This window comes from Calonectris borealis, chromosome 8 (assembly GCF_964195595.1).
Source record: "Calonectris borealis chromosome 8, bCalBor7.hap1.2, whole genome shotgun sequence".
Lineage (NCBI taxonomy): Eukaryota > Metazoa > Chordata > Aves > Procellariiformes > Procellariidae > Calonectris > Calonectris borealis.
This window is the reverse complement of record NC_134319.1, coordinates 1230475-1254866: the sequence shown is the minus strand read 5'-3', so window position 1 is coordinate 1254866 and position 24392 is coordinate 1230475. Positions and strand designations below refer to the sequence as shown.

At 42.6% G+C, this 24392-nt stretch overlaps 1 protein-coding gene across 1 annotated transcript in view; it reads right to left on the bottom strand.

Moving 5' to 3' along the window:
• Positions 1 to 4473: 4473 nt before the first annotated feature.
• NEGR1 (neuronal growth regulator 1) overlaps positions 4474 to 24392 on the bottom strand; it is a 294357-nt gene continuing 274438 nt past the window's right edge. Inside the window, exon 7 of the mRNA XM_075155531.1 lies at positions 4474 to 7991. Within this exon, the coding sequence (XP_075011632.1) occupies positions 7867 to 7991 (125 nt within the window). The 3' untranslated portion in view covers positions 4474 to 7866. The remainder of the gene's footprint in view (positions 7992 to 24392) is intronic.

Here is a 24392-nt window from a genome sequence, read left to right as displayed (position 1 = left end):
CCTCCTCCTCCTCCTCCTCCTCGTCTTTCCCCGTTCTGAGCAGGTTTTCCCGGTGACCGCAGCGCTGGGGCTGAGGGGACCAGGTCCTTCTGCAGCAGCAGACCTGCCCGGAGACCTGCATGTGTCTAAATCGAAGTATTTCGGTCAAAAATTCTCTACTCCCTTCTTCTGTTCATTAACCTTTACCAGAGTGCTAATTCTGTATTCAAATATAAGGTCAAAGCCCTTAGCTGAATTTTTTTCAGAAGAACTAAGTGTCTTATCTGAAATCTTCTGGAGGGAAATGCCACGCCAGAAGCGCTCATCAGTGCCTCTTGACTGGCGCTGCCGCCGTCTCGCTTCCTGAGGAGCCGGTGGCACATCTGACATGGGAGCGACCGTGCGGGGGAGCCGAGTTACTAAGGGTGATTAACTTTGGGAAATTAACTTTTTAAATGTACTCCCTTACATTGTGGCCTTTTGCAAAAAGGTGGTTAAGGCACTGAAACAAAGAGCGAGACACTTATCGAAACTCCCATGACAAAAATGAATATACTGTAAAAACTCAGCTATCTTTTCCATGACGTGTTTCATCAGCCGGGGAGGCAAACTGGCATTCAGACATTTCTGCTCTGCTGCCTCTCCATAAAGCTGTGCCTGCACGGAAAGACCCTAGCAGTGTACCCCACGCTCGAGGACGGCAGCAGCTTGGGGAGGAAAGTTTTGTTGAGTCGGAAAAACACGACGGAGCTTTCAGGTTTGTTTAAGTTGAAATCAGAGCCCTGTTAGAGAAGAAGGTGGGAGCTTAGACCTCAGTGCGCAAGGCGTAACACCCCATCCTTGTCTCCTCAGCTGACTGTTTGTCTGACGCTTCTTTTAAGGTTCATTTTGTGGGTTAGGAGCTCAGCCTGAGCTCCCCTGCCTTCCCCTTCCCCGTGGCTGGGGAGAGAAGGGGACCAAGAGGTGGGGCCAGCGGTGTGCCAGCCCCAGGGAGGGGAGACGGTGCCAAGCGTGCGCCGATGCCTGGGGAGAGCAGCCCTCTGCTCACAGCGGAGCCTGAAACCGGGTGCCGAGCATCTCCTCCCTCTTGGACAGCTGCTGCGGGCTGTAAGAGCAGAGTTGGCAGCCTTGCAAGTAAATCAATAAGAAAAAAACCCCTGACAAAACCAGAAGATGCACAAGTAGCAGAGCAGGGTGCTACCTGTTCGCTTTTCCAGGGATACCTGGAGGAGGGTGGGCGGAATGACCACTGCCCTGAATCGGGCTTGTTGCTCACCGATGGCTAAAGCACGAGGCTGACGCAAACATCCCAGAACTAAACTTCCAAAGACTGTGTCGAGCGCGTTGTTTAATTTAGCTCTGAATTGCCTCCAACTCCACGTGGCTGCCTCGCTAGCTTGTTTTCCAGCTCACTGAGAGCAATTCGGGAACCCTTGCCTGGCCCCAGCAAAGCGGCTCGACGCCCCGGCGGCCGAGGCTGCGGGGAGCAGCTCCCGGGAAGGTGTCCCGACCCATCACCCCATTTGTCTTTCTGCTACTGACAAACACACAGGCAGGAAGGATACGTGCACCTCGCTTGCTAAAAGTGATTTAGAAATGGTTCATAGGGACTTACAGTCCTTAATTTTTGGCAAACGAACATTAAATCCTCTTTATACAGAAAACAGTGGCAAACGAGATCCATTGCTCCCCTGGCCCGAACTGCCAGGCTCTCTAATTTTAAAAGCTTGGGGGAAAGTGAATTTGCAGTAGCTTACTCCAAAGTTAACTTTTCTTTTTCCTTATCGTAATAAATGTAAAAAGGTCAAGGTTAATGAAGAAAACAGTGAATTCCAAGTTCTGTGGAAGAACAACCCAGTGCTTTTAGCAATTCGCTTAAATGAGAGAGGAAAACCAGTTCCTTTAACATTTTAAAGCTTTCATAGCCTAATGAACCATGCTACCTCCTGCAGCTTCTACAGAGCCGAAATTCCTGCAAGAAACTGCCTCATTAGCATGAAGTGGGAGCAGCCAGCCCGGCTCGCTGCGGCTCCCCGGGATGCTTCGCCTCTCCCGCGCCTGATGAAGTATCACTACCTGAAGTGACACGTCGAAAATGTTAAGCACATCTAAATGGCTGCACCTCCCAGCCTAAATTAACCGCCCGGTAGAAGAGGAAAGTCTCTTTTCATATAAGAAAAGGAAATAAGGCAGGGGGAGGGAAGGAATGGCCCTGCCACCTCACCATTAGACACCTACCAGAAAACAGGGCTGCTGCTGCTCAAGCACATCTTTAAGGTTTATTCTCACTTGTGGTTCACATTTAAGTCACTGTCGTCGAGGTTAATGGGAGTTATGTGCTTATGACTATAATGGTTTTGATAAGTGGAAAAGCTGGTGTTATTGCGCATAAATCGCATCGTGTAATGTGCGAATTGTGTTTTGGTTTTGGCTGAAAAATAACGAAGAGAAGGATGGATGTGCATTAGGAGAGAACAGATTTTGCCCTCTAAATACCAAATTATCATTACAGGCATTTTTTTATCTGGCAGCGTAAAAAAAAGGGTAGTGGAGGAATAATGAGTACTTTCATATTTGGCAGATAAGAGGGGAAATTCCTGTGGCTGTAGTGGCCAGAGCAGCACTGTGCCGTCTCCTCCTCCCCCGTCTTTAAATTCTGGCTCGCTGCAGAAATGTGATTTATTCTGCTAATGGGGGCTAAGGTTTACCTGCTGTCCAGCTGCCCCGGGGGCTGAGGCAATGAAAGGGACTGCAAGGAAAATGACTTTCAGCTGTGCTATTTTTCATTGCTGTTTGCGGTCAGGTTTAAAGTTCATCGCGTGGGAGAACCGAGTCTGGAGCGAGAGCAAAGGAAAAGGTCCCTCCTGCATTTCTCCAGGCACCAGGATGGCTGGTGGCATAAATTAAAGCAAACCCTCAGGGAGACATCAGCGTGTCGGTGATGCGGAGCGGCTGATGACCATTATGCATTATGCAGCAGCTCCCCCGGCGCGGGAGCCCTCCCGTGCAGAGACCTGACGGCCTCGCCACAGCTTCGTTGGAGAAGAGAACGAAGCAGCCGGAGAAAGATGGGAATTGGCCCCACAGCTTGTCCTATGACACAGATTTACACCCTACCAAGCGTCGGGAAAGCTTAATATGCCTTAAAATATGAATGACTGAAAACTGAGTTTATGGGAGGTGGCAAATATGCTCATCTCTACATTTTTTAACACGGGAATTTTCTAATATAAAGGAACCTTTGAGCTCTTCATGAATTAGGCATGAAGTGGGCAGAAAGCAGTAGGAACGAATAGGTATGTGCTCAGCACTGAAGGTGTCCTGGTAAAAATCTCCCCGCCCTTGCTGATACAAAATTTTTGGAGCAGGATTTCTTGAGAATCCCTTCCAAATTATCCTGAGACCCTTGTGCCATTGCCTTGACCTGGCTGTTTTCAGATATGTCACGGACTTTTCCGATCACAGAATAAATTCCCTCCCTTGCCCTCCATGCTCAGCAGAGAAACATAAAACAGGACTGAGAAGCGGAGCCAAGCCAAACGGAGCGTGTTTGCAGCATCCCTGCACCTGCAACGGCGGTGCTTAAGGTCGGTCAAATTGAAAGTGAATTCCTCCCTTGGATGTCAATACTTGTTTGTCTACTCTCAATATTAAGGCTGAATGGAGAATTTTTAATTCCTGTTTTTTTAAGATTTTTTTCCCCCCACTATTTTCTTGTTTTAAAGAATTGTGTGTTGCAAGCTGTAGCGTGGCCGGGGGGGTGTGGGTGCGTGGCCCCTCTTCCCGCAGCGCTGCGGGAGCAGGGGGCACCCAGGCACCTCGCTCTGCCCTGGCGCGGGGCCCCCGAGGGGGTTAAGCGTACAAGGGGACGTGGAAGGGAGGTGACGAGCCTTTGGCAGCACCGCGGCGCTGCCAGCCCCCGCGGCAAACCCCGCGAGCGAGGCGACGCGTTGCCGGTGCTAAAGCGTCAGGCTAAAATTTATCCTTTTCCTAAACTTCCTCATGTATGTCCGTTTATGCAAGAATTTTAAAATTATTTAAGATTCTTTTAAAAGCTTTTTTTTTCTCTTTCTTTTTTCTCCAAAGAAACAAAACCTTCCATGGCAGGCTATGAAATATGGATTATTTACCTCCAACTGGGCACAAGTCTGATCCAGTCTTAGAAGTAAATGCATATTCAGTCTTTAAGGCATATTGTTTATCCATGTAAATACATATTTTGGTATACACATTCTTTATAACACAGTTCTGTGGACTAAGCGGAGATTTTGGTAGGCATAGCATTTACCATTGTTTGTCTAGAACGCTAGCTCTGAAAATGTGCAAAAAAGCAGCTTTTACTGGTGATGGTTTTTAACACTCCTGTATCTTCAAAACAGCATAGTTTCTAAAAAAAATACATCTATTGAAAAGTTTAAAAAAAGCTGTCTAGCTATGAAGGATACATTTCCTGCCAAGTTAGAAACCCTTGAGAAACTGCATTTGTTCAAGAAGTTGTGAGACATCCTTTAATTCAGTATTAGTATAATATCACGATCAGCAACGGTATAATTAGAGCATCATTGCTTCCATGTATGCCACCGATGCAATGGTAATTGCAGACCTGAGTTATTGCACAAGTAGGAACTTACGGTGTTACAGACTTTGGGGTTTCCAATGTGGACAGCAATCTTGATATAAGTATTCAGTTCTACTGCTTGGAGCTAAGCCATTTATTTTTCACGTTTGAAAGGTGGGAATAAATATAATAATATTTGCCCGACAGACATGAACAGTATGGGTTAATCCTTTGAAGAAGCATAGAACATACCTTCAAACAGTTGCCTAAAGCAAATTCCACCCGCAAATTAAAGGGTGGGTAGATTTTGTAAAATGTTGTGTTCAATTTGCAGCAGTCTGCACCGTCCGTTTTGGAAGAACGCCCCAATAAGTCCCAATCTGTACAATTACCAGTTTACCGCATGGAACAGATTCACCAAGAACCAAGTTTCTTTATTTGATCAACACCGCCTACAGCTCCAATCCTGCAAAAATTTAGGTCGTTTGACTCTATGTAGTATGTCTGTGGAATTAATCGGTGCATACAGTTAAGCACGGCTGTATCTCTCTGTAGGAGCGGGGGGCTGAGCGGGCAGAGTCTCGTGAGCAGCCGTCAGCAGACCGACCCTACGGACACCGAGGGCACGCGGCAGCCTCTGCGGTCCCGGCCTCGCGCTGCGCTTTGCACACACGCACACACACACACACACACCTCCACTGCTGAACACGCAGGTCTGACGGACATGACATACCTATTTCAGCTAAGGAAACGCCGTTGGCACCAAGAAATGTTTGTGGGGTTTTTTTCTCTTTTTTGACTTGACAATAATTATGTCCCCCCAAATTTAGAGGTGGGACTGAATATCTTGTCCGTGTTATCCAGTGGCTCTACCTGGTACGAATGCAAACAGTCAATACTTAATGTGGTTTTTTTTCTTATTTAACAAAGCTGCTGTTCATTCTATTCTGTTGCTGGGAATATCAGGATCCAGCTATCAGGAATCACTGAAATGAAATATATCATCGAAATATATAATTTGGTCCAGCCACAGTATAGAAACATCTCTCAATTTTACGTGAGACGAGGCTTATGAGTTGGGCTACGCGTACCCTTTTTCCTTTCTTCATAAAACTTCATAAAACTGTACTGACATGATACTTCCTGCAGCACCACTGTTTCTAGCGAATGGGTTCTAAAATATAGCACTTTAAAGCTGCAATACAAGAGAGATCAGAATATCAGGACTGTGTATAGTATAATTTGAATTGGTTTTATACTATTTCCTTAAAGAATGAATTTTGTCATGCTATTCAAGGTTTTAAAAAATGCCACATTTCTGAAAATAGTAACTGCTTAGCACACAGCTGTAGATAATACGATAGGAATAGTACGGTCTGTCACCGAACATATGCAGAGTGACCCAGGACATTTTATTGCCGTCTTTTGGAGTCAACACATTTCTGTTTATGCCCTTTATCAGTAACTACAACAGATTCACTGCATATTCTGTCTACACATTAGCGTGGGACAGTACGTATCGAGACTAGCGAAACTCAGAGTCTGCCTTTTCGAAACGTGGGGTATCTGTAACCTGAATTTGGAACTGCTGAGTATGCACAGTGCTCATCTGGAATTGCTCGCTACAAAACCCTATTGTTAGGAGAAAAAAAAGTAGTATAATAATTGTGTCGCCTACTGGAGTTCGTATACAAATAGGGGAATAACAACGTCAGTAATGGTTTTATTATTCTTGTCATCAATAGTTGTTTTGTGAGCAAGTCAAGATCTACTGGGGTCACAGGAGATCTTGCCTTCAAGGGCTGTTGGCCATAGTCACGTCCCAGCAATTCACACAGATGGCATTTTTAAATTCAGCTGTAAACTCTGAGCCACATTTTGTGTTAATGCTGTCGGGGGCTGCTTAAAAAAGGGTTAGTAGCATTATATGCTATTTTGAAACTTGATCCTTCACTGAGTGAAAGGAGAGTGTGATCCTGATAGACTGCAGGACTAGGAAGTCGTGTATGAGGACTTAACTGCTGTGGTAAGATTTTAGTACATCGGTAATGAAGTCCTGTCTGTAAAGATGATTCTGTCATGGTCGGCAACATGCACTTCAGTACAGTTATTGGAGCAACCTCATTTAAATATATATACGTATTTTATATATATATGTATATATATAAAATTCTGCGTGATATTCATGTATTTTCAGATATCTAATATTTAAAAGCATCCTTTATCATTGCTAAATTAGCCAAACCAGTACAAAATTAAGTGCAAGAAAAATACCAATTCACATAGTTTTTGCCAGTAATACAAAAGGGACTATTCAGCTTCTCACATTTACAGCCATTTAGGAATTTTGATTTAGAATGACTAAGGGAAACGTTCCTACATTTAAAAGAAGTCTCAAAATAATTTGCGTTCTGTTTTGTAATGGGAAAACTCGTTTTTACGGAGATCGCCTACTGGTTAGTGGTGGTAGCTGGAAAACGTACAAAGGAGTTGGTGCTATCCTTGACTGATTGCCTAAAAACATTAAGTCTGAAGCAGTCCGATGACCCCCTGGAGATGGGAGAGGAGGTTCTCCTTTTAGCCAATAGCACCTTTGTCCTCAGCTGGAGATTTGTTATGCTCAAAAGGATGCTTTAGCATTTCCCAGAACACATTCCAGATTTGTTGGAGAGGAAGAGGAAAGTAGTGTTTTATGAAGGCACACCCATGCTGAATTTGCAGGAAAAAGGAAAGAAAACGGAAAGCAGTACTGCACAATGCAGTTATAATACAAGGCTCATTCTTGAAACCTGAATATCATGCTAGAAGAAAATCTAGATATGTGTAATATTTTGAAGAAATATTTTGAAGGCAATATTATTTCATTTTTTTTATCAAAAAAGAAAAAATGTTTCTGTGTAAATGTAGATAGAATGCTATTTAAGAAGGGAACTGAATATTTGTATTGCAGCCTTAAAGAAGCACATTTTTACTGCAATATTTTTTTTTTTTGTAAACTACGGTCTGCAACTCAGCAGACCATGACTGAATGCTTTTGAAAACTTGTAGATTACAAACATGAAATCACAATTAATATCCTCTAAAAGTAATTTCAGAGCTTTCACGTCTTAAAAAAGGACAATGTGTACTGCTTCACAAGGTAATGCAGCTAATCAAAAAAAGGAGTAGAATTAAAGTATTTACATAATGAGCAATTCTACAGAAGGCGATCATCCCCATGTAAGCACTGCTGATTATATCCCACGCTGCTTTTAACAAACTCTACCAGATTGGATCCAGTCATCAGCACTTTCAGAGAATCCTTAAAAGCCTTTTATGGGTCTTTACACTTAGTGCAGAATGATGTTCTTCAGGTAGAATATGCTGGTGAGGGAGGACAGTGTCAACACAAGGTACCAGCAGGAGAAGAGGACTTCGGCATCACCGGTGATCCCATACTGGGCTGTACTGGGAGCTGCAAAGAGAAGAAAAAGGGGTTAAGTGAAAATTTCCACTCTTAGACCCCCACATTCTTCATTTTCATTGATTCTTCTAAGATTACTACTAGGACAGCAAAAGCATTCGTCTGAAAACCGGAGAAAATGCTGCGAAGGAAGCCAAGCCCTCCTGCTGCACCGCTCAGTGAATGTTACTTTTTGTTTTAAAGAGGATAAATCATTATTAAGGCAAGCATTTAAAAATGTGAGTACTTAACATCAGATGAGCGCTTCATGTTTAAACATCTGAATAATTTATCTGTTTTTAAGTTACTGAGCATTAAGATCTCCACTGAAATCAATGAGAGGTGAATATATTTAGCTCTGTTCGAAAACAACTCATTTTCTGCCTGACTTTAGAAACCAAAGTTTGACAATTTTGCTTAGCCAAAGAGATTCATATTTATTTTCAGTCTCCTTGAAGAAATTGTATTTACTTGCTTTAATACAAAGCCTTTCTCAGATTCCTAAGTAAATATTACAGTAAATGCAAAAAAGAGCTAAAATATAAGAAAACAGTGTCGAGAAACAAGTGAGGAGACAATCGTGAGCATCTGCTGGCTATTCCGCCCGCGGCGCGGGGGCGGACCCGGGCAGCAGCCGACCATTTTGTTCTTGAAAAGCCACAGGCAGGAGGAAGGAAAAGGACCTGTTACCTCACCCTGCTCCGAGCCGAAGCTATCAGGATGATGCTATTGGGATGTTCGACTGCTACATAAACACCGTAGGCTCACTTTGGCTGGCAGATTTCTGTATGAAATTTCTCTCAAATCAAATATTTTTCTTTTATATGATGCATGAAACCCCAACCTCTTACAGCCGTACACAGCATCCTGTGCTCTTTGGTTGAACACTGGTATCAAAGGTTTTGCTTTCCAGACTATATGAATATAATATAGATTATTCTAAAACATATCTGTGCAAGTCTTGTATCGCGTGCCATTTCTACAAGCAGGCATGGCTTATGTCAATGGCACTTTATTTAGATACAAGTTGCAGAATTTGCTTTTTTGAGTAGACTGACCCAGTATCTGCCAGAAACATGGATGGAGATCATCTGGTGGATGCTGAGCAAGACTGAGCCAGCTTGGTGCCCACATCCTGGTGCTCAAGGCCTTTTCTTTGCAGAGGACAGAGGAGTCGGAAAAGCAGGAGGGGAACAGAAATTTCCAAGCTCATTCCTGATGACCCATCTTGGGTGAGCTGGGGATGCTCAACCCAAAGGCTTGGCTGCAAAAGGGAGAAACCACTAACATGGTTACTTTGAAAAACACGTGAGCCATGTGTGAACAAAGAGGAGAGGTCGCCTCGGAGCCTGGGGTTGGTGGGGGGTTGGATATCACGTGGAGGATCCTGCCCCTTCTGTAGGATCTCTCCTTTCACCCCATTACATTGCCGTCCCGAGGTGTCCTCAAGGCACTGGGCTGTCTGGACCAAGAACACCAAGAGATGGTCTGAAGAGGAGACTTCAGCCAACAGCTCTACTCTGCAGGTATATGGGAGATGGCTACACAGAACAGGTACCGACGGTGCAGAAGACAGTTTCCCTGGGGCCAAGGCAAAGCTTGTCCCACTGCCTGGCCGCGGAGCGAGCCACCTCCGACAGCACCGCTGCCCCTCGCCAGTGCCAAGTCCACCTCTGGCAGGGAGACGCCAGGGCACGGTGCACGCAGGGCTTCGGAGTAAGCAAACTTGACCAAATCCTCACGTGCTTCCCTTTTGGGCAGAGAAGAGGAGGAGAAATAAAGCATCGCTGATGGTAGACATGAGCCGTGCTGCCCGGGTGCCCAGGAGGGTCGCGGGCAGGATGGAGCCCAGGGAGGAGAGCAGGACCTCGCTTGGCGGTGTGTGCAGGGAGGAGGTTTGCTTTTGCAGGATGCAGTCTCCTGAGTTTCAAGTCTTGTTCAGTCCGAACACTGAAACATAAACATCCCTTTGCTTGCTATACAGAAACCTGAGCTATGTGCTACCAGGTCCATTTTCAATGTATGACATTTTATTAGGCGCAGAGTATGTGATAAAACCAAAAATCATTCATTTCCTCCCCATGCAGAAAGGTTCAGGTAATAAAAAAAATTTACAAGACGGAGCTTGATTTTGAAGCTTAGTTTAGTGACTTATAACCATGACTAACTGCAGGACAGGGTGCTCTCTTCTCTTCTCATTAAAAAGGAACTTTCTGTGATAAGTCAGTATGGCAAATCAACATTTAATTTATTACAAAAACCAGGCTAGCAAGCTGAAGCATAGCGTAGGTGGTATTTCATTTTATCATATTAAAAGAGTTTCCCCAACGTAAAGATAATTTGAACTACGGTGGCTATAAAAGCGAGTGGAAAATTATGTAAATCTGATTTCCTGCGTATGAACCACTACTATCTTTCTAAAGCTTATTAAATCATATCTGGATTGTTTCAGCACAAAGGTACTAGGTGAATTAACGGGGGGAAAATACATAGACTTGGGTAGATAATAGAAAAGAGTTATGGTTCCCAAAGCTGGCTAACCAGAAGAATTTGATGTGAAAGAAACCTGAAGGAGAAGCAAATCTGGACCAGTTTAAGTGGCTGGACTCTGCTGGGTTTGAATAAACTGCCCCGAGGGCTGAGTTCCCGTGGTACAGGGATGCCAAACAGGGTTTGGCAGGGGCTGATTTTGCTGATCCATGGGCAATACATTAGCCCTCTTCAACCCCAACTGGTCTCACACCTCACCCCCCGAGGAGCAAGGGTGTTGATGCTATGGCTGGGTCTGACAAACAAGATTTCAGTTAAAAAACCCATTCAATAAGCTCTCCGAGTTTCTTTAAACCTGTCTTTGGCATTACAATAAAGAATGAAATCCAGCTGTGCTGCATGGCTTCCAGGTTCACTGGGACTGATGCTCTGAAAGAGCTTGAGCTGAAATTTAAAATTATTCTCCAGCCCCTCTAATACCTGTTCCGTTTCCTCAGATTCCTTCCAAGACGGCAAACGGGTGCGAGCCTGCTGGCATTAGGGTCTGCTGATTAGTACCTGCTGGGTACAGTTTCCCTTACTGAGACCTGCAGTGACATTTGCTATAGAAAACCGAAATAAACCTGGAGGTATTCACATTGCGTCCACATGGCCCCAAGAGTCCCCCCGAACAAAGACATTGCTGTCATTGTGGAAATGTCCCCAAAATGCACGGCGTTCCAACAGGCAAACTGATCAGAAACTGGCTTTAAAGAGCTTTTTTGGAACCGTATACTGCAGGTTTAAAAAGCCATGCTATTTTAATTCAAACTGGAACCAGTAGCTGGAAAACATTTGCCATATGCCTGCACAGGACCGGCGGTTCAGCATGTGCATCGTGGTGTGCTTCTTCGACCCTTTAATTCATCTGTCGGTGGAAAAAGCCTGACTGCTCTTCGGCTTGCTTTAATAGTCTGCTTTCGTAATTAGCAGCCCGAGTTAGAGCACCCTTCGGGCAGCTCGGCTGGCAGAAACGGGCAGGGCGCTGCCTGTGCGTTCGGCTGGGGAACGCCCGGCTGCCTCCGGTAGGACGGATGGTGACTCATTGATTGGGAAAGGCTTGCCAGATCTTTATGCCTCTTAACTTTAATTTGACTTCTGGAAATCTCCAAGTGTTTCTAGTCTCCAAAGTGAGTTTATAAGCAGATGTCCCTCTCTCATTGTTAGTGGCAAATGGGTTGCATCAATCACATCAGTCACGGTAAGTCTACTGGACGGCATACAGTTTAAAATGTCACGCTTGGCTCTTCAAAATTTTTAAAGATTAATAAGCTTCTGCAGTCCTTTTCTTTTTCACCTCAGTATTTTGATTAACTTTTCCTATGGCTACCTGATCGCTTTGCTGGCAAAAGAAAATTTTGTTCCCAAATATTAATAAAATTCTGTACATCTTTTGTGGTCTTTTACAAACTTTAAAAAGTAAACAAACTTACTTTTAAAATTTAAAGATTCTTAGTATGGTCTGCTTAGTCATTAATCTAGAACAAATAATTATTTTTTATAAGCACTAAGTAGTCGTTGCTTTCATTGCATTGCTGTGTAATGCTAGGCAAGGTCATTTGTACTCGGACTGGTTAATTTTCATAGGGGTTTTTTGAAGGTTCGCTATGTCATTCCTCAGTTTAGGAATGAATGAAAAGGTTTACATGTTTGAAAATAGCATAAAACTCACAGCTGCTTTTTTTTCCCCACTAAGATCTTAGCATTGAATGTCATTGTTTTATTCGGACATACACACTTGCAGTCTTAATATTTGTAGAGCGAGATAATGGTGGAGATATGTATGATTAGGTATTAAATAAAAGCATGAATTTTTTGACTCCCTGATTACGTCTGCAGCTATCCTGGACACTTCCATAACGCCGATCACCACCACTGTAACGCAGCACCCTGTTTATAACTGACTTTGCAGCATGTGAAGCTTTTGGTACACAGAGAGGGGAAGGAGAACAGTGGTTGGCCTGCAGAGAGGTATTTATCTGGCTAAAGATTCTCATCCAGAGCAATGTTTTGGTAAATATCTGAAGTAGAAACCAAGGTCAAATTGTTTGGCTCCCCTTGTGCTGATCTGGCCGTGCAAATTCAGTTCAGAGCCGTGGTAGTGGTACCTTAAAAGACAGTGAATTTCCATCTAGAAGAAGATGAAAATGAGCTTGATGAAAAGTCTGATGCTTGAAATATAAAATGACCTAGGATTTAGAAGACGCAATAACTTCAAAATATATCAGCCTCAGTATTGAGGGATAATCATTTACTTTCTTGCTAATGGAGAAGTGAAGCCCTGCGCCTGGGAGCAGGGTTACTGGTGCTGACGGTCCCACTAGCGATGTCTGGTGTCACCGTGTTTACCTCCAGGTGTTGGTTGCCGTCCACGTATGACTAGAGGAACCGGCTGTAAAATTTCTGGGGGAGAGACTCCTTGCCCGCGGCGCCCGGTCTGGTGAGGCAGGGCAGGGTGCTGAGCCAGCCGCGCACGCCCCGGCGCCGCTGAAGGGCTTGAAGGGAGCCGGTGGGTTCGGCAGTCCCTGTGCATGCCACCTCCCAGGAGACGGTTCTTCCCCCGCGGAGCTCTGCGGGGCGCCGCGTGCTCCTTGGCAGTTGCAGTCGTCACCTGCCCTCAGTATCGGCAGACAAGCACTAGGCGACAGAAACGGATTTTGTGTGCGCGTATTGCACCGTGTCCTCATAAGCATTATCAGGCTCGTCTCATCTCCCTTAATACAGGAAAATTATCGGTAGATCTGTGCGAGCCGTTGCTCTTGTTGCAGCAGGGAGAGAGACCCGTTGAGGAAGTTTCTGCTCCCGTTCCCCCCTTTGCTTTGTAACTCCCTGTGTTAGTAGTTATCGATAAAAGCGGGTCCATTTCTCACTTTTGACAAGACCGCATCTAGCATCTTTCCTGGGAGTCATTTGCGTGGTGTCACAGTCCTGCAGGAGGAGAAACCCCTGCTAAGGTCAGCACTCGCCGTGTCCTCCACCGCTGTCGGAGCAGGACTGCTGGCCAGGGTCCCTGTGTGCATGCCTCTGAAGTCCGCGTGCTCTTACCAAGCTCTCCTTTTTTCTAATTTAGTGATTATTCTACATAATCCTAATGTTTTATAACAGTTAACAGTTGTGAAAATATTTAAGCACACTCTTAGCACAGATAGGATTATATTCAGACATCTCTCCTGGTGGTGAATAGAAAGGAACAAAGTAATATATCACTATCTCTAATTAATACAAGAGATTAGGAAAAGTACTATGCTGAAACATGCAAACCAACATTTCCTAACACCAAGGACTGCATTAACCAGAAATAATTATAAGCTTTAATGCTGATGCCTTGTAGACAAAAGCACGGACCTCTTTAGGTTGTCTGAATAAGCAAGACTAATTCTGTTAAATGGATTATGCAGAGAGATGTTAATAAGCATTTCATTTAACTATATTCAGGTTAATGATTTATTATAGGAAAGCCTTAATAAATAGGTTTTTGTGCAACATTTAAAATATGCAGAGAAGGAAGGAATAAACTAACTCAAGGTCAAAGCAGTAAGAAAAAAAAGATGAAAAAGACTGGGCTGTCAAAAATGTTTTTTTAAAAGAAAAGATTGTAAGATAATGGGACTCTGAAGGCTCAGTTGAGTCCTACAGATAACATCTCTAAATATTGTTACACTTGAAGTTAGTTGAGGATTTATGGCTTTGGAGGAGCAGGTCGACAGTCTATAAAAGACTGAATTAGAAAGCAATGGCTTGTGATAGGAGAGGTAATCTGCTTGGAGAGCGCTGGAACAGGCTTACGAGTGTTTTGACCAAAGGAAGGTTTGTCAAGAAGAGCAACCTCGCTCTGTGCCTCGGCAGCCGGGCAAGATTGTAGAAAGCTTGACCTTGGGGGAACAAAACCTTAAAATCTTGTGTAAAAATGAATCAGCGAAGACACCGATTTGTTTAGTCTTATGCAAATGCAATCATCCTCAAGGCTAAGTGCCCGAGACAGGAAATTTACAGTGATGGAAAATTCGCTAGTGAAGTTAAATAGATAAATCTGAGCGAGGAGGCCCTTTTGAAGTGTGTGCCAGATGGAGACTTTGATTAAACAGAGCTTTGACCATGATAATAACACTTGGAAAATGCTGATAATTTAAGTAATGTTGAAATGCGTTTGGACCATGTCTGTGGTAGCTGGAGCTGGACGTGGTGACTCAGAAGGTCCTCTCCAGTCTGATGTTCCTCTGACACAGGTATGAATCACTGAAATTCCTTTTAATGAGAGAAAAACGTACAGCACTGCCCATACCAGCATCCCCAGAACTCATTTGAAATGCAAAATGCGTATATTTTAAATAAAGGCATACATTTGCAAGAGATTATTATATAAATGAGGTATGGTCAAAATGTTTTGCTTATGCCAGTGAAGAAATCAGTGGAGAGCTATGCAGCCCCGGCTTTCGGAGAAGTGGAACACATTTTATGTGATGGCTCACGGGGCATGAGTATGACAAACTGTTAGACGAGGCAGCTCAACACCACTGGACGTGTCCTTGCCTGTGCGCAGTGCTCGTTTGTCTCCCCAGTCCTTGCTCACGAGACCATAAAGACAAGGGTTATGCTGGGAACAAGGGAGGAATGTGCTGGGGGATACCACCTCCATACAGCATCATCTACATCAAATATAGTATAGGGAACAACCAAATTTTACTCTGTTAATGCCCGTGCAGCCATTCTCTGGGTCGCATGGGTGAAATTTCGGGTAGAATTTTGCTTTTGTATATCTTCTAACCAGGAGTCGCTCAGCACTACCGAGACAAATATATCTGAAAATCCTTGAGAAAGGAGACAGGAAATATTGCAAAAGTTGCCCATGAGCTAACTCTGCCTGGATGGTTTTATGCAACTTCTTCAGCTTATTCTAAGACAGAGCTGTAGAGGATATAGCCAAAACCTGCGAGGTTCTTAAAAGAGCGGCTTTGTCATTCTCTGAAACGTGAGTGTTGGCAGGAAGATTCGGAAGGTGAGCCCCCCCAGTAGATCAATGGAATGGATGAGAGAGGGGTATTGTCAGGTCTGTTCATTGGCATTCACACATGGCTGCTGTGAGATGCAGAAACTGTAAAATGAATGGCTGATGCTGATTTGTTTCTTATTTCTAATTTAAATGAATAATGTAGCATTTTTTGAGTCTTAAAATAGGAATACAGAGAATAAAAGGTTATTGCTATAACTGCAGAAGCAAAACCCAACTATTTGTTGCACTAAAATATTAAAGCTTCTATTTTAAATACTTGAGATAGGTATGCCACCAGCAATGTTTTAAAGTGAAATGTTATCCCTGTGTGTGTTTGCACGTATCTCTGTGTATGCACAAAAAATAAGAAAGAAGCATTTCTTGTTTCAGTCATAAAGACCCCAGTTGTGATATGCTCTGTATCTAATTTGAGACTGGTTCTTTACATTGATTCTGGCTGAGTTAAAATATAAAATGGGATATTTGCAGGACTAAAAAGAAAGTCAAGCAATCAAAACATGATAACCACCCATGGTCAGCCACCCAGCATGCAATTTCCGAACTGAGCGGATCTTTGCCTGGGAATTTGGGTTCCCTGGCTGTGGAAACAGACGTCCAAGGAGGCAGCGGAAGAGAGACGCTTCCCTCCCTGCCCTCCGCAATAGTCAGAGTCGCCCTTCCCGTTCCACCCACTCACACTCCGACAAATAACTCATGCTAAATATTACAAACAGCGAAGTACTAATTTGAAACAAGCTAAAAATACACACAGTAATGTAAATTTTAAGCAAGATGATTTTTGCTTGCTTATTAATGTGATGGGGCATGCCAGACACATTTTGCAGTTGTTCAAACTAGACCTACTTAGTGAACACTTAACAGCTGCATTTCATTAAGCTTATAGAGAAAGCCAGACCATAACTGACGGAGGTTGTTAGCTATGTGCAAAAGGTTTTAAAGTGTCTTTATTTCTGTTCTCAAATAACTCTCTGGAACAAAGCATTGCCAAAGTCAGCAACTTCTCGAAAGTACTTAGTGCAGGCATCTCAATATATAGTATGTATATGGAAGCACCCCCGCCCCCCCAGGCTGACTCACCAGCAATGTGTTACCTTGCAAACAGCATCGCTCTCTTTTCTAAGGAGAGCATCCCATGCTCAGGCTGAAGAGGATGCCGTTAAAGATCCAGCCATCAATTCTGCAGAGTTGCATTTGGAAATGCGGTCCTGGGCTGGGAAGAGCTTTGGTGGGCAGCAGCAAGGAGCGGCCACGCTCCGGGGGCGATGATGGTGCCAAGGGGTTGTTGAATCGAGTTACCTTTAAGATTTTTGCTGTCTCCTGTTTGCTTTTCCCCAGTGTCATTGCCTTGAGACCTGCCTGGGTCAACCACCCCTCAGCACCCTCTCTCCGATGAACAGCTTTCAAAAGCTGTGCTAACAAATGGAACACTAACATTGTATTTTTTTTCTAAAACTCATTCCTCCTTCCTGTCAGCTTCCAAAATCTAATGTTTTATTTTCCAAATTGTCATTGACTCTTCTCAGAGAAATCCAGGTTTAAATCTGATGGTTATTGTTCACAGCAAAATATTTAATGTAAAAAAAAAAGGGGTGTTATTTTAGAGAAACAAACATCTCTGATTTTTCAAACTTATAAATGGTGATTTGATCATATGTAAAGTTACAGATGGATTGGCAAAATTTGGGTAACTTAATTGAAAGAGGGTAAGATAACCTTTTAATTCTAATTAAATGGATGCTATTGTTGAAGAATATTTAAGATATCAGAAAAAAAATCCTCTCCAAGAGGGGAGGCACATGGGATATCTTACGCCTAGGCACAAGATCCTGATAACTCAAAAACCTTGATTTTGGACAGTTTCACTTCACGTCTCAAAGGAATCGCTGTGGTCCTCAGTGTCAATGTGCGCTTTTTGAAGGAGTTCCGCATCTAATTATTAGTGATGTGGTAGTTAGAGACCTACAGAAGCTATTAACATTTTTATTCATTCAGTATATGTACACCGTTGAATCGCTAAAAATCGTGATACAACCCAAACTACTGCATTTGAATACATTTGAACGTAAGCACTTTATATTGCTACTGTTTCCACAATGAAAAGGTATTGTTACAACTTTATTACCTAGGTGTGATTTGTTTCCAAACTTGCATTTGAAATTTTAGCATACGGTTGCCAATAGAAAAGTCCCCATTTACAGGCAATTATCACGCAGTGGTACCTAAAAATCCCTGTAGTTATTGCTCACTCTAATTAATGGTCTTGCTGTGTTCTTACTCAGTAGTGTTTGTAAGTGTGGGCTTTTCGGTGGGAGCCAGGCACGCGCCCGTTTTCTTACTCCATATTTCTGTGTTTACAATGGATTCAGGTAATGCATGAAAAATGGTAGTGGTGATTTAGAGAAACTCTTTAACAATAGCAGCCCTAACACAAAAGCCTGTTTTGTGGATAATCAGTGTAAATAATAGATTCCCCACATGCTGCTGTCTATCAAGCTATTTCTTCAAGCAAATGTCTCTGGGTATCATAAAATCGGAAAAATAGTGGTGCTCAGACAAAGCAGGCTCACTTTAATCTTTCAGATAGTGCAGACATGCTTTTGTTGCAGCTGCAAAAACAAAAACAATTTTAAACCCTTATGCATTGTTGTATGGTATATCTTTAATGGGATTTCATTTAGACACAGATAAACTTATCACATCAAATAAAAACCCCCTTCCATTAAATAATGCAAAGGAAAAGAATCCTGCTAATACATTAATAGGATAAATGAAGCAGGCACGGAACACAGAGTGCCTTAGTGTTTAACAGGGTAAAACAGTACAGCCCTGACATACCTGGTTTCTACTGCAAGGAATATTTCATAATCCCAAGGAGTACTTATGAGGAAAATTACTGTGAGGGAATAGAATAAAATTTGGCTTTATATATCATCCTTTATACCCAAGTTATCTCAGATTTCTTTGTACAGATGAGAAGTGCAGTCATATTGGAACAAATAAAGTATCTTCCAGGAACTTCAGAACTGCGGGTGCGTACCAGCCTCAGAGGTCTGAGACGACTTTTAAGAGACGGAGGAGATACCAGCCCCAGTCCTGGGATGAACCCTGTGCTTAACTGGATCACCACCTGATCCCTGCCTTTAGCCGGTAAAGGAGACAGGAGAAACCAGCCAAGCGCCTTGTCCGGAGCGTAAAGCAGAGCAGGTAATCGATGGCACGGAACAGACATCTCGCTGTCCGCCAAGGCAGGCTGAGCCTGAACATAGCTGTTCACAACAAACGGCAGCGTGCACCGAGTCACCGACAATCCCAAACCACCTCCCCCAACTCTTCTAGCGCTGACCAGCAATACCGGGACCTCCCAAGGTGACCCGACTTGGGGTTTCAATGCAAGCACCTCAAAGCTGGATGAGAAGGAGCTGCAAGCATTTCAGAGGGCAGATTACAATTAAAAATAAACTTAGTGACTAACAGAAATCTTTTGACCAGAAAAAAAAAATCAATTCAATAAGGCCAAAAAAATTCTGCTCTTTAACAAAAATAGCCAGCTGCACGTGTACTGGAAGAACAAGAACTGACTCTGTGACCATTCCTCGGAAAAGCACCTGTGATTACAGTGGATCACCCACGCTATCTGGCTCTGGAAGGAGATGTGTGTTTCTGGGGTGTGTAAACAGAAGTGCAGGCTAGGACGCAGTGCTGGTGCTCTCCTCAGCAGGGGAGGGCTGTGTCTGGCGCGGATGGGACACCTGGGGAGATGCAGAGACTGACCGCACACAGCCCAGAGAAGAACAACGAGGACATCTCACCTAGGAGGAAAGCTTGGAACAGCAGGACAGTTCAAAACCCAAGGGGGAGAGGGAGCCCTACTAACAACCGTGGGATACACATAAGGATTGCCCTGGAGAAGGTAAGGGAATGATCTGCTTGTGGCTGTAGCAGGTAGGACAAGATCAACAGGTCTGACCTGCAGCAGGTAGGACCCAGAATAGCTATGAAGGCAAGCTTAACCCTGGGTTGCACGGAAAGGATGAGGAATCTGCAGAGTTTTAAGAGCAGTATGTACAAATATCTGTCAAAAATAACAGTAGACACCACCTCTCTTGCCTGTGGGAAGAGACCTTTCTAGATGTTCTCTTCGGACCTTTAGAAAATAATAATCCAGCAATGCATCATAATTAGCAGTGACTGAAACATTTAATTTCGTTCTGGAACCAGACATATAACAGGTTCCACAGGAGGAAAGGGAGAGTGGCTCATGGCAGAGACCAAGATCAGTCACCTCAGCCTGCAGATCTTGGAGGAAACTCCCCAGTTCTTAGCACAGGCTGCAGCTCCATTTCCCTCTCCCAGAAATTGGGTCTGAGTTCTCTCCGATGGCTTAAGGACATGCCCGTTGTATGCAAACTGCACAGAAAACTTTAAACAGATCTTTAACTCTCGTAGAAAAACGAATGCAGCTGTAGAACCTATAATTAGCATATGCCTCTTGGCTTATCCAACCCAGCTCTGCTGTTGCATCGTGCCTTGTGATTTCCCTCATAAATATCTTAAGATCTATCTTAAAAGCAGTTACTTGTCTTCCACTGGGAGCAATCAGTGGAAGGTTTCTCTACAGCTGCACTTCTGAATGGGTAGGAATTTTCTTATTCCCAGGATAAATTTATCTTTGGATGAGCTCTGTCTCCTCCTGGATCTCACTGCCCTGTTTCCACACGCGCAACTCGCATGTGGTTTCACTTCGTTAGACTAAGCACCTACTTCTAGTCTCCATCCTCTTTCTCTTCTTTCTTTTTGCATGATAGGAACAACAACAGATTCAAATAATTTACATAAACTTGTAGTTTTAACGAATTTCTTTGTGGGATCAGACCCTGAAGGGCTATAATTATCACTGGTGTTCCCACATTAGGACTATTGATAAGTTAAAGGGCACTGTTGTTTCTATGGCTTGAAATAAAACCTGATTTCCATTTTCTTTGAGTTTGCCAAGCTTTCCTCTCCTTCTTTAGATGTGCTAAAAATAATTTACCCAAGGATTATTAAAAAAAAGTAAAGATTTTTTGGAATATTATTTCGTGTTTTATTGCAGCAGTAATCTCTTTGGTAAGGTTATCTTCAGTGACTCAAATAACTTTGCCTTCAAATAAAAGTTATTACTTAGCCCAAAGGCCAAGCAAAGACTGCTTTCTGGAATCAGATCCACTCTGCCTCTTTGGAGCATATATGAGAAAAGTTGAATAAATGCATACCTAGCATAGCTTGATAGTCAGAGTTATATGATCTCCTACTATGTATTAATGAGCTAGAAACACTATCTAGGATTTCATTAGCAAAATAAGGCCTGTTTAATAAAAATAGTCCATGAAATGGTGAAAATTCCAACTCAAAATTCTAAAAGTCAAGCGAGATTATCATACTGCTGTCCCCCCAGCTCCATTATGCAGGCAAAGCTACAAGGTTGGCTTCAGAAATGCAATCTGTCTGTAAGCACCTCTAGGCAAAAACCAAAACCAAAAACCCCCTTGCCGCTGAAACCCCCAGCGCTAGCCTAATTGCAGATGTTTCCATTAATACTGTGCTTAGTAGGCTGGAAAACAATTGCATGGTACTGAAATAAAAATTATAACATCTGTGTAACCTGTCTGATAGATAACATGGTGTTGCAATAAATAACACGGTGTTGCAGCTTTTTGCTTAAATAGATGGGCTGTTCCATGTAACCAGCCTCTTCCATCTCGTGATGCATGCTGGGGGGCCTGACCCTGTGGTCATTGCAAGGAAAAAAAGAGAAAGAAACAGCCTAGAGAAAATATTCTATCAAGACATCCATCTATAGATGCCTGTAAAGACATCAAGCCTAGAACAGGCTGACGTTGGGTTCTGCATGGTAGTCCAAAATTAAACAGAGGAGAATGGGTCATGATCTTCCACTGGACATGGTGAACACAGCTTTGGTTAAGAGGACATTGAGAAGAAGACTAGAAAGGCAGTAAGGAAAGTACTGGAACAAGCAAGCCACTGCCCATTCCCATTCCTCCATCCCTGTGTTGTAGTATGTAACTTGGGGGACCCAATTCTCATCTGTATCCCAAACCACGCGGTCTGGAAAGGTTCTTCAGTGAAGAAGAACCAAGAGGAGCCAAGAACCGTGGCTCTCCATGACAGATAACCATGCTCAGATTTCCATACAAAGTGTGCAACTTTTGAGTTGCCTGCAAGGGTTCAAGTTTGATAAATTTGCCCAATTCGGAACTGTGATGCTCTAACAAAACTATGGAGTTATAAAGTCAATTGCTGAGAAAAACAGGTTGTTTTGAAAGTAATATGTGTGGCGTGTGCCTTCAGGTACTTATGCACATAATTTTGGCAGCCTACAATAACTGCTTCTCTGACAATGTTGCCCTCATTTGTAAGTGTCACATTTGAGAAAAGGAAAAGCATTTTAATGCGACAGAAAAATTTGACTTGGGAGCTAATTACTTTAATTTGATAGAATTTTTGGCTCATCTGCATACTTGACAATTATTTACAACTTACATTGGTAATTAGAGGTTGGGTCTTGTGCTGAAATATTGTAAATAGCTTCGAAGACATTTGCTGATCCCTCTAACTTTTAGAGGAAGTGAATTTATTAGTAGTTAATATGTAAAATATTTGTACTTCTGACCTTTTGTAAAACATTCTTTCTATATTTTAAATGATTGGTTGTCAGAATCATTTTCCTCAAAATGAAGTGTGACATTGTAAATAAGCTCTTGAATTAAGTAGCGTATTAAATCTATGTATTCAGAGGCAACCTTTGATAGTTCTCATATATCATGAAGATTTTGTTGGTTCTGCTACATTGAGGCAATGTCATATAGCATTGTGGATGATAATTTTTTACACTGAACTTTACAGTTTCTGGACAGTTTCAACATCATTCTTCCGATCTTGACAAAGGATATTGAGTTAAGCAGGTTAGTACATGATTTCTTGCCTTTTTTTGGTGACTGTGTACGAGAAAGGAACTTTTTTGCTGGAGGAGCTGACAACCTTTAAACAAATCTTCCAGTGAGGTGGCTGTCAGATGATTTCTAAAGATGTGTTTTTCATTCAGCTATTCTGCTGATTTTCTTAAGCATTTCTTTGGGGTTTCTCTTGGTCATATTTCTGCATAGTGTATATACTGCTCTGGTTTTATAGGTATATTAAAAAGAAAGGAATCCGTGGAAGTCTACTGCTGAACCACGCTAATAGACAATCAATTAATCATCAATACTGCTTTTATTATAATAAGGTGATGGATGAAATAAAGAACAAAGTCGAACTGTTTACTAATTCCAGAAGAGTTAAAGTATGATGCCACCTTGAATTATAACTGACTAGACTGGTATTATCTCTCGAGTTTGTCGTGTATGTCAATACTGCTTAATCTTGTTCTTTGTAATGGGGTACGTCTTAAATAGAAGGACACTGGATAAGTCATATACATAAAAGAGATCTACAGCTTGCTGGCATGTGAAATTCCTCTAATATATATTTTTATGAAAGTACCAGCACATTATGTGCTCAGCAGCATAAATAAAAAAGCGTGTTACCCTGGCAATTTTACATTTACTACATTAGTTAGTAAATGCAATGGCCACCCTTACTTTCCTATAATAAAAACTGCTGAGCCTTTTCATGAAAGATGATTGCAATTTCCACTGGCCTGTATGTGCAATGAAAAAACATAACTCATCAAAATCTAAGCTATTTGCTCTTAAGATACAAGAGCATTTTTCTTGAACACTTGACGTGACATTAACTATTCATGAAACTTGAGAGTGTTCAAACACTGCCTAAGTAAAATTGTTACTACTTTTCAACTTGATTGAGATCTTTTCTGAACAGGACTCTACAGCAGCCAGCAAAAGGGCTCTCCACACATAAGAAATGCGGCGATGTCCAGGTACTGTAGCTGTGAGCTATCGATTTGCTGAAAAGTCGAGTTCCTCCTCCAAAATTGATTCATGATAACTGCCTCCACTTGGGTCAAACAGTATTTAACCGCTTGTAAATTTTAATTAAATGATTTGTCACTTTGAACATATAGTTTGTCATCTTGCAGCTAAGCAATGTGTCTTTATCAGAGAATGACTCAAGGGGAAGGCATCCATCTCCTCTGTCACCTCGCCCCCCATTAAGATAATTTGGCTGTTGTGCAGTACGTGAGGCTCCGTGAAACAGACTGTGCTTGCTATGAACAAGTCCATCATGCAAATTATAAAAATAGTTTCTCCCTTTCATCATTAACATATGCTTAGCTTTCTGAGTATAACAATCCCTTTTCCCAGCAGCACTTAGCAAAACAGAATTTTTCCCTCCAACAACTTACTTTTTCCTTTCTTATGTACAAATGACACCTGTAGCTCTTCTTACTCAGCTACCCAAGTATCTTTTCTGTGCCTACAGTTATCCTTACTTGCAAGATGTTGACTCTAGGAGAAAGTGAAGAGAAGCTTATAAACCCTGTAAATCTGTTGACCCTAGAAATTATGGTTTATTTTAGTTGGTTTTTGTGACTGTATAGCTCTTACCCCCCTTTCTGTGTGACTAGTCCTCACTTCAATGGATTTAAATAGGTCTTCTGCATGTGCATACAACACTGATGGAAGCATATGAATTTCATATACATCCTCCTCTATCTGTGACAAGGCTTAATCCTTCAAGGCAGAGGGCCTCTTGCTTGTGCAGGGACACAAGCTGTTGCTTTAAAGCTGTTGCTTTAATTCTGGGGTCCACCATTTGTGAGCTAAGAGAACTTAACAAACATCATGGAAAGTCCAGCCACAAAATATACAGAAAGCGCATATAATCTAATTAAGTATTTGTTACTTTTCACTAAT